Source organism: Otolemur garnettii, unplaced genomic scaffold (assembly GCF_000181295.1).
Source record: "Otolemur garnettii isolate 467f Iridium unplaced genomic scaffold, OtoGar3 scaffold00217, whole genome shotgun sequence".
NCBI lineage: Eukaryota > Metazoa > Chordata > Mammalia > Primates > Galagidae > Otolemur > Otolemur garnettii.
The window spans coordinates 1,220,443-1,230,818 of NW_003852612.1; the positions used below are offsets into that span (position 1 = coordinate 1,220,443).

Below are 10,376 nucleotides of genomic sequence, written 5' to 3' on the forward strand. Positions count from 1 at the left end.
TGGGACCGGCGCCCTACTCACTGAGCCACAGGCGCCGCCCATGTCTAAAGATGTTAACAGAGGAATGACATGAGGGAAATTTATTTTAGGTGTATAACTATAGTGATGAGAGCCCAAGGCAGGGGAATCCGTCATGAGATGGTTATGGAAACCCAGCGGGAAGATAGTGAAACCTGAACTGAGACAGGCAGTGAGATAAAAAGGAAAGTCAATGAAAAAGTCCAAACTCCATGTGGTTTTGGCCATTCATCTGCCATCTTCAGAGAAGTTTCCATTCAAGTCTCTTGCCCACTTAGAAAGGGGGTTGTTAAGAAAAAAAAAAAGAAAGAAATGGGGTTGTTTGCCCTTTTCTTGTTGATTAATTTGAGTTCTCTGTAGATTCTAGTTATTGGGCCTTTGTCAGAATCATAACATGCAAAAATCTCCCATTCTAAAGGCTGACTTTTGCTTTTGTTGTGGTATCCTTAGCTGTGCATTCACTCTTTTAAAAAAATTTAATAGATTTTTATTAAGTATTCACTGTTGTTATGTGTGAAGTTAGCCTTGGAATTGAAGAGTGACTGTCCCTGCTTTTACAGGCCTCCTGATAAACTCTCATTCACCGGGGCTTTTTTGCATCCTCTCTTCAGTAAGAGGACAAAGCCATGGGCACTTATGAGGCTGATGATTGACCCTGTAGGTCATGGTCCACAGGAGATGTCCATGGGGACCCAACATAGGCGTGAAGGAGTGGGCTTCACAGTCAGGCTGAGCAGCTTTGAAACCAGTCTCTGCCAATTAAAAAAAGGATGATTCCAGAATAGTTTTAAGTTCCTCTGAGCCTCACTCTCTTTATCTAGTGAATGCAGATGATGACCTTGGGGTCCTTGCTTGGCACCTCTTGCCTGTAGTAAATGGTATCAGTTACAGGTAGAGACTGCTTTGGCTGCTGTACAAGTGTACTCTTAAAGTCCCGCATATGAACCTTCTATGTTCTGGGCCTTCAGAAAGGTCAGTATTTAGAGATGAAAATAGCAGAGACCTTCAAAGGGAGATGGAAATGAGACGTGAAGGCACACACACCGTCACTCTGCCCGGAGGCATGGTTAACAGCTGCATTTGTTGACTGAATGCAAACACCCTGACTGATAAACTTCACCTTCAGAAAGAACCTCAGTGACTTTCCTCCTATCTTGGTGTCATTTACAACTGTGTCATGCAAGAGAAGGCCCTGTGGGTTGGGATGAGGCAACAAGAAAATGTTGTCCTGTACACGTGCATGTATAGTCAACACAGGGAAAAGCCTGAAAGTCAAGACCGGGCTTCCGTTTCCTGTCCTGCCACTTGCTCATGGTGAGTGGAGCCTGTCACTCAACTGGTCTGTCTTAGCCTCTATTTTCTCATCTGTAATGTGGGAATGCCCGCATTTGCCTTGCAGGATCCAGAGAGGATGAGATGCATTTGGCGTGTGGACACTTGGGCTGTGGGCCAGGGCTGGGCAGACATGGCCGACAGTGCAGGCATCCTTGGTTGACCCACAGTGAAATGCCAGGTAGCAGCAGAGATGGGGAGAGATAACTTCCTCTAGGGGAGGCTCCCTCTCTGCTCCAGCTGTCAGTAGAGCTGATCTGATTCCAGAGCTGGCAAATAGTGGTGGTGATTCTGAATCAAAGGGTACTCTCCAGCATCTCACCTGTTCTTGTTGCCTGCAAACCCTTCTTTGCCCATGCCTTGGTTTTAGGGTGTGTTTGTTCTGTCTTTCAGCTCTGGATGAATACAGCAGACAACCTGGAGCTTGCTCTCTTTTCCCATCTTATGGAAATTCTTCAATCACCAAGGTAGGCTGGGCTTTGGCAGCATGGAGCTTAGAACTAAAGGCTTCCTGCCAAGAGTAGAATCTGAGAGGGTAGGAGGGTCAGTGGCTTCTTCCTTCCTGGGCATTGAGTCTCCAGGTGAGAGAATGCCCTACCCTGAGGTTCACTCACATATTCAGACAGGTCTGTCTCTTCTGATGGTCTTGAGTCTCAGGACAGCAAGGGCCATGGGGCTTAGAGGCCCCTCTAGCCCCTCTCTGGAGCATACTGGAGGTTCAGCAAATGCAGCCAGTAAGGTTCCACTCTCCCTTTGAGTTCTGATGTTCTCCAAGTCACCGCTTGAATTAGTCAGAGCTCTTTCGATTATAAATGGCAGGAATACAACACAAGCCAGACGAATAAAGGAAAAATGGAAGGAAAGAAGGTAGGGAGGAGAGTGAGAGAGAATAGAAGGAGAGAAGAAAGATGATAGAGGAAATTCATTAGCTCGTTCAACTGAAAGGAGCAAATCTTTGCTGTGCATGTGTCAGTTTCCCTGAGCTCTGCCACCCTCTGGTCTCTGCTCCCTCCACACTGTCTTGGTGTTGGCAGTTTTCTTCTGCAGCAGCCAGGTGGCTTCTGGACAGCTCCTTAGGGCATATCCTCAGCTTAGCATAGTCAGCAGAGAGAGAACTTTTTAAATTCAGTAGTCCCAGCTCTAGGATTGAGTCTCATTGGGCCACCTTGGGTCCCAAGGCCAAGCAGGGAGTATAGTTTCCCCTCTGCAGGGGGTGGAAGGGAATTGCACAGAGATGCTTCCCAAAGCTGGCCAGGAGCTGTGATTGGAATAAGAGAGCAGGGAGGGTGGGACGCTTCCTCAGGGCTCAGACTGGTCTAGTGATCAATGGCACCTTTGTTTTGAATGTATTTGTAAACATCTTTTCATTCAGGCAGTTATTATTGAATATCTATTATAAGCTCACTACATGTCGTACCCTTTCCTTAGTGCTAAAATTCAAAGATGAGTAAAACATAGCCCTGTTGAAAAAGAATAGAAGGAAGTATCTGCTCAGTGCTATAATAGGAAAGGTGCAGAGGGAGACGGAATTTCTAGGTGGAAGAAGGCCTCCCTGTCAAGGCCATTACCACAGGGCATTCTCAGAGCAGGGCGGCTTCTGCCTCTTTTGTGTCTGAAGGGTGTGGAGCTCAGTAGAATGTAACGTGGTAATACCAGAAAAGTTCACAAGGTGCAATCTACCGACATTCACGCTTCTTCACCTTTCCCCTCCTACCTTTCACTTGCCTTCTGTGCCTGTACCTGTTGTTTTCTTTTCTTTCTTTTTTTTTTTTTTAATTGAGACAGACTTTCACTTTGTGGCCCTCGGTGGAGTGCTGTGGCATCATAGATCACAGCAACCTCCAACTCTTGGGCTTAAGCGATTCTCTTGCCTCAGCTTCCCAAGTATCTGGGACTATAGGCACCTGCCATAACACCTTGCTTTTTCTTTCTTTCTTTCTTTTTTTTTTTTTTTTGGTAGAGATGGGATCTCACTCTGGCCCAGAGTTGGTCTCAAACCTCTGAGCTCAGGGCAATCCACCCACCTCGGCCCCCAGAGTGCTAGGATTACAGGTGTGAGCCACCACAACCAGCCTGTACCTGTTGTTTTCTACAAAACAGACTTTTACCCTGGGAGTGTTTTCTTTGGGGCAAGCAGAATTTACTGGAAATTGGATTTGTGATTATCCTTAGGAGAGAGACGCGGATACTGGAATTCTGTCTTTTCCTCCTTTGGCCCCCAGTGGCATGTCCATCCACTCTGTGGTCTGTGCCGGGCGGGAAGATGCACACGCTGACAGGCTAGCAGAGGGCCCGTGCTCCAGGCTGTTGGGAAGTGCTCCTTGGTCACATGCATGTCTGCTGTCTTCGTTCTGAGTTGTCTGAGGCCAGCACTAGTTTTCTCTGAGGCTCGAAATTTAAAAATCAATAATTGGGGTTTGTCTTTGAAGGTGGTTTCCGGGGGAGGGGGCCGGTGGAAGGGGTGGGAAGTGTAAGCCTCAGCGACTCAGGCACTTGGCAGACACATATTCGATGGTGTCTGGCAGCATCTTGACAAGTTGCCAAGAAAGCATTGGAGTCAGAGGGCCCCAGAACAAGCCCAGCTTGAAAAACCTTTTTAGCAGAAACACAACAAATTTGGTTCATTCCAGTAAAAGCTTTTACTGCCTCTCTTCTGGGCTCACCAGGGAAGGACCCAGAAATGCTGAAGTTGCTCACAAGGCAGGACTGATACCTAAGCTCGTCTTCCTCTTCAATGAGCCAAACCTCACCCCTGCCAGGATCCCCACCATCATCGCCATCCTGGGCTGTCAGTTGAGAGGCCACTTCAATGTCCAGGACTTACTCAGGTACCACATTGAGCCTCCCAGGGGAATGGGCAGGGACTCTGGGCTAAAGGAATACAGTCCCCAGCTATCTCCTGACCATACTCAACTCATCAGTCGGAACCTTCTAGAAGTTTTTGCTCAAGATTGAGAGTTGGAGAAAGGGATGGGTTTGCTGGAGTCCAGAAGGGACAGGAAGGTTTCCCCAGCAGGGCTCTATATTCAGATTCCCCTACTGTGCCTAAGAATTCAAGAATCTCCACAAGCACATTCATGCTCATCACAGGTAACCCGATATGTGTGCTTCTCACAGACTTCCCAAAGGACAGTCCCACTGGCAACACATTTAGTCTTTTCTTTCCTCATCCTTCTTTGATATATTGATCCGGTAGAGCCAGAATTGACATCTCTGATGAATCCTGACAGAGTTTAGAAGTCTCTGGAAATCTGTATCAATCACAGAATAATGTGATTCCCCTCAAACTCTCACTTGAAGCCACATTTGGGCGGCTCCATGTAAAAAACACTAATTTTTGCTCAGCAGACAAGGCTGAGCCAACCCTCGAGCATGTCCTTCTCTCTCTGTTGCATAAAGGATCGGGCTGTCTATCGTGTACACCCTCAAGCCTTCGTCAATGAATGAGAGGCAGATCTGTGTGGACGGAGCCCTGGACCCTTCTGTGCCTGGTGAGAAGACCTTTCCTAGCTGCCAGTCTAAAAGCAGCAGGACAACCCTCATGGAGTCTCTGAGGGAGGGGTGTTGTGGAGACAATTTGCAGAGGGAAGGGCTGAGGCATTGGAAGGGAAAGGGACCTGAAGCTGAGCCAGGGTTAACCTGAGTTACCAGGCAGTGGCTTAGGAGGCTGCAGTTTTATGATGAGGGTCACAGATGAAACCAAATCATATATTCCTGTTTGAAAATCTAGAATGGCTTCCAAGGCCTCCAGTATAAAAATCAGTCCTCTGTAGACCAGCAGGCAGGATCCATCATGCCTTGGCCTCTGCCTCCTGCCCTACTTAAATCTCTTCCCCCACCTCCTTTCCTGGGGGCCCCACATGCCATGGCCTACTCTCTGACCCTGCAGCTCTCTCTAAAGTAATGTCATCTCCTCCCCTATTAGACTAGCCATTCCCAGTCCCAGCAAGCAAGACTCAGTCCCCGCCTCTGTGCTTCTGAAGCCCCCTTGGGTTTGCCAGAACAGGGAGATGTGTAATTTGTTTCTCTGAATCTCCCCGTCCCCTCAAGCAGATGCAGAACAGCAGCTCTGTCTTGCTCAGCATTCCCTGGGCAAGGGCCGTGCGGAAGGAACAATTACCACAGCTGGGTCCTGGGCCCTTCTCATCTGGACTGTCCACGATGGGAGCCTCTCAGCAAACATTTAAATTTGATCATTTACATTTAAATTAATTAAAATTAAATGCAGTTAAAAATCTAATTCTTCACTCCTACACTATTCATATAGTAAGTGCTCAATAACCACCTGAGGCTGGCGGCTGCTCTACTGGACAGGGCAGATATAAAGTAGCCTGATCACACAAAAGGATGCTCTCGGATAACATGACTTATGAGGAGTCTGAAAATTTTATTTTATATTTTAACTATGGATCAAGCCTTAAAGTAGATTACTATTCCCATTTTGCAAATGGAGGCACCGAGACTCCACAGATAAGGAGCTTTATTCAGAGATGCAGCCAGAGTGTGAACAGAGGGAAACCTGACTCTGCTTCTCTGAGCTGCATCTTCAGTCCTAGTTCTGCAGCCTGTTGTGTGCAGGGGTTACCAGGCAGTGGCTTGGGAGGCTGCAGTCTTATCATGAGGGTCACAAACCAAACTAAATCATATATTCCTGCTTGAAAACCTAGAATGGTCATAAAATGACTGGCAACCAATGGAATGAGTAAATGGACTCTGGGCCCACAGTGAGCTTGTTAGCCCACCTTCCCTCCCACATGGACTTTGTTCTGAAACCTGTCCGACCCAATGTGCTAGAACATTGTTAACATGTCTTTCGGGGCTTTAATAACACTTCAAAAGTCAAATTACTTCTTCCACTGGGTCTGTATACCTCTGCTATGAGTCAAGTTCTATATCTAGTATAGACACAGGTATGAGAAAGCCCTAGTCTGGACGTGAGTTGAAAGCAGGAGCCAAGAGAAAGAAGACCATGGTCTTTATTCTGCTCCCCCAAACCTGTGTAATACTGGCACATAGTAGGTGCTCACAAAATGTTGCAGTCTAGGATAGTTTTTTTTCCTTGAGACAGAGTCGCAGACTGTCACATGGGGTAGAGTGCCATAACATCATAGTTCACAGCAACCTCAAACTCTTGGGCTCAAGCGATCTTCTTTCCTCAATCTCCCAAGTAGCTGGGACTATAGATGCTGCCACAACACCTGGCTGGTTGTTCTATTTTTAGCAGAGACAGGGTCTTACTTTTGCTCAGGCTGGTCTCAAACTCCTGAGTTCAAGCAATCTACCTGCCTTGGCTTCTCAGAGTGCTCGGATTACAAGCATGAGCCACTGCACCCAGCCCAGCGTACAATAATTTTTAGAAAATTCTTCCACTAAAAGATAGATTTGCGCTTATCATTTTAAGGATTTTTTTTTTCTTTTTTTGAGGATGAGCAGCATTGAAGACATTTCTAGTTAGAGAAAACTTTAGGAACATTTTCTGAAATTCCTTGTAAGCATTACATTGAAGTCTAGACTCAAACGCCAAAAATCTGAGTCCCGTTCATGCCACAATTCTTGGGTGAACTAAGCATTTGGTGAATGTGATTGCTTACTGCAGCAAATGTGATGTCTCTCTACATCCGTTTGCTCTCAAATCTGAATTCTGTTTTGTAGCTCGGAGCCAAACATCTGGAAAGACAATCTGGCTCAGGAACCAGTTGCTGGAGATGCTGCTCGGTGTAATATCTTCCCCCCAACTTCATCTGTCCTCTGAGTAAGTAGCTCCAGGAAGAGCAATTTGGCGCCAAGTTGCTTCATACAGGTTGCAGTATTAAACCTTTTTTTAATGAAAAGTTTAGCATCTCTGAGTCTGTTTCCTATGATGTGTTTCCTGCCCACTCGTCAGAAAGAAAATTATATTCTCTCCACCCAATAAACCAGACTTTGGCCCTAAGATATTCAGAAGCAAATGTTCAATGGGTACGAGGAACTAGAAACAGATTTGGTATAATTGCAATAAACTCTTTTTGTCACCATTGCTGTTGTGTAATTGTTATTGTGTTGGCAGTTGGGACGATTACTGATTTTGATGTCCTGTATTTGGCAGCCAGTGGAATGGAGAAACGGTTAGCCTAAACAACATCTATCAAGGAAAAGGCTTGCCAAATTCTTCTGCTATTTACTGTTAGTGATTTAGTTATTTTTCCAAGTTGGAAGAGGTATCTACCTTCAATTAACTTTCATAATAATGTGTAATCATGAAGCTGATTCCATTAACTTGCCCCCTGCTGCCCCGCTGGAAGTCACTCATTCAGCATCTCTTTGTCGAGCACCTACTGCGTGTCAATACGTTTCCTGGCTCCTAGGAGGCAGCACTGAGTAAGTCAGCCCACACCCTTGCTCTGGCTAAGAGCACATCTTAGTGTGCATGTGTGTTTGAGGGTGATGGTGAGGCATTACCCTTTGGTGAATTAGCCTGGCAAATAGTGTTTAGAAATTTACCAGTTTCTAGGTCTTCACATTCCTAGAATCAAAACATGGTAGAACAGGCAGATGTTTTGGAAATGAGCTGGTCTAGCCCCTTCCTTCTCCATCTTTTGAAAGGGCATGTAATGCAGTGCTTAACAGCTGGACTCTGGGTAAGACCATCTTCATTTTAGTCCCAGCTCTGCCACCTCCCGGGGACTTGAAGAGGTTACTTAAGTCTCTATTTATATCTCTGAGGGAAGAAAAATAGTACCTTTGATAGATGGATGCAGTGAGGATAAAATGAATTAATGTGTGGCTATCCCAGAGAATGTGCCTGGGATGCTATAATATTCCATAAGTGAACTGCTACCATCACCATCACATCATCACCTACATCATCACTAAGGAAAATGATCAGAGCAGGGCAGGAGCTGTGTTGGTAAACATCAGAGGCCAGGCTACAAGAGAAGCAGGCTCCTCTGCTCACTCTTAGCACCTACCTGTGCTTAGCTCACCCCAGTGAACCCCAGACACACACTCCCTGTGCTGGTCCATCTGCTGATGCTGAGGACATTGCCCAGAGTCCTCCTCTGCCTTCCAGAAGCCTGGGTCCTTTGCTAAACTGATCATCTTAACTGAATTGGCTACCTCCCTTCACTTCCTCCCAGCCATCTCCAGATACATCATTTTAAAATTCATATTTGAAAGTGACAGTGCATCGTGGATTTTTTTATTTTTGTCTAAACTGATAAAAACGCACAAATGTTAAGACTATTCCACTTAAATATTTACAGCGTCTATAAAAAGGGAGGTGAATAATCATTATGTGTTTTATATGACTATGTTGATGGTAATTAAATTAGATGGGCGGCTTTTCATACACTACTGTGTACATATGAATAGCAGTTAAGTAGGCATATTAAAAGAGGCCTGTATATTTTCATATGTATTAGTACATAGTTTCCAATTGCTTTGAAAAGCTATGGCTAATGGATCTAATGCTTGCCAGTGTTTTATTTACCATTCTTTTGAAATGCAACAAGTGCTTCACTAAGTATTATCCGAATGTTGACCTTAACTTGTCTTTCCCAGGTGACTTGTGGGGCTGTCCATTTCATATTTTCTGGGCGTGTCACTTGCTCACAGACTGAGAGATAACTGATAGCATGTATTGCCCCTCCAGGTCAAAGGAATCGCTGTTTCTGAGCCTGGGCCCTGACTGGTTCCTGCTGCTCCTACAGGGCCACCTGCATCCAAGCACCACTGTGCTGGCCTTAAAGCTGCTACTGCACTTTCTGGCAAACCTCTCTCTCCGTGGGCGATTTAAAGATGGCCTGTGTGCAGGATCCTGGGTGGAACACAGTGCTAAGGAAGTGGACATCGTGATGGGTGAGCACGAGGACCGTTGTGTCCAGCAGGGAGGGCACCACCTGGTCTTGGGGTGTGAGTGAGGACCAGTCAGGTCCCTCCCCACTTGGAAGCTATGCAGCTCCCTGCAGTGGGATCACCTTGACCCCAGACTCCAAGGCCTCTGTCCAGATCAGCCCCAGAGCCCTCTCACTGCCTTTGCAGCCTCCCTGCCTCCAGGCACCAGAGGCCACCTCTGTTCCTCACATGCTGCGGGCTCTCTTCTCCTGGGCACTGTACACTCTGCTTCTCCTCCTGGGATGCCTAAGTATAGATCCATGCCACTTCCTCGAGGAGAGGAGAGTTCCCCTGAAACACAGCAGCTCTAATGTCTTGTCTGCCTCTATTATTGTCCTCTATAGCACTTATCACAAGTCATAAGCATGTATTTATTTGGGTACTTATTAATAATTGCTCAATGTCTGACTTTCCTACCACATTGTAAGCTTAGCCAGTATCCAGAATTCTATACATTTGGCAGAAACCCTGTGTCCTCATTGCCTAGTATAAAGTGGCCTTGTTGCCTCCTACCTGGCAGGCATCAGGCCTCTGGTTCTGAGTGAATGAATGAGCATGTCCAGACATGGAAGGAATTTCTGTATGATGCATATTTCTCATCTGTATGATGCATATTTCTACCCAGGGTTTCTGTGGTCCTGGGGCTGCCTCACATGTCCAGTCCCCACCTTGATCAACAGCTGTTCTCAGCTGGATTTTATGCTGCTTCCTTCTAACAGACAACCTGAAGAGCCACCCTCCGCTGCCTGAGCAGAGCTCCTGCCTGCTTCCTGGGTTCCGGGTCTTGAATGAATTTCTGGCCCACCATATTCATGTCCCGGAAGTCTACCTCATCGTGTCCGCCTTCTTCCTGCAGACGCCGCTTACAGAGCTGATGGACAGCCCCAAAGTAGGTCCTTGGGACAGTCCTGGCAGAGGGCATCACACTTGGTTTTCTGACTCCACACGACTAAAGCAGTTCCCAAGCCCCTCTGGGCTTACCTCCCTTTCCTTTTTCCCGCTGGGATGTGTCCTGACCTGCTTCCTGCCCTATAGTCCAGGCATCTGTGCTGGCCCTCCAAGGTCCTGCTACCCACCCCTCCCCTACAGTCCAGGCATCTGTGCTGGCCCTCCAAGGTCCTGCTACCCACTCCTTCCCTACAGTCCAGGCATCT

The 10,376-nt window shown here is 46.7% G+C and overlaps 1 protein-coding gene across 1 annotated transcript in view; it reads left to right on the forward strand.

Annotated features, from left to right (window-relative positions):
- WDFY4 (WDFY family member 4) overlaps positions 1 to 10,376 on the forward strand; it is a 279,600-nt gene that overhangs the window by 120,060 nt on the left and 149,164 nt on the right. Inside the window, exons 25-31 of the mRNA XM_003801656.3 lie at positions 1,650 to 1,680; positions 1,721 to 1,817; positions 4,017 to 4,178; positions 4,750 to 4,841; positions 7,003 to 7,102; positions 8,981 to 9,186; positions 9,942 to 10,111. Of these exons, the coding sequence (XP_003801704.1) occupies positions 1,650 to 1,680; positions 1,721 to 1,817; positions 4,017 to 4,178; positions 4,750 to 4,841; positions 7,003 to 7,102; positions 8,981 to 9,186; positions 9,942 to 10,111 (858 nt within the window). The remainder of the gene's footprint in view (positions 1 to 1,649; positions 1,681 to 1,720; positions 1,818 to 4,016; positions 4,179 to 4,749; positions 4,842 to 7,002; positions 7,103 to 8,980; positions 9,187 to 9,941; positions 10,112 to 10,376) is intronic.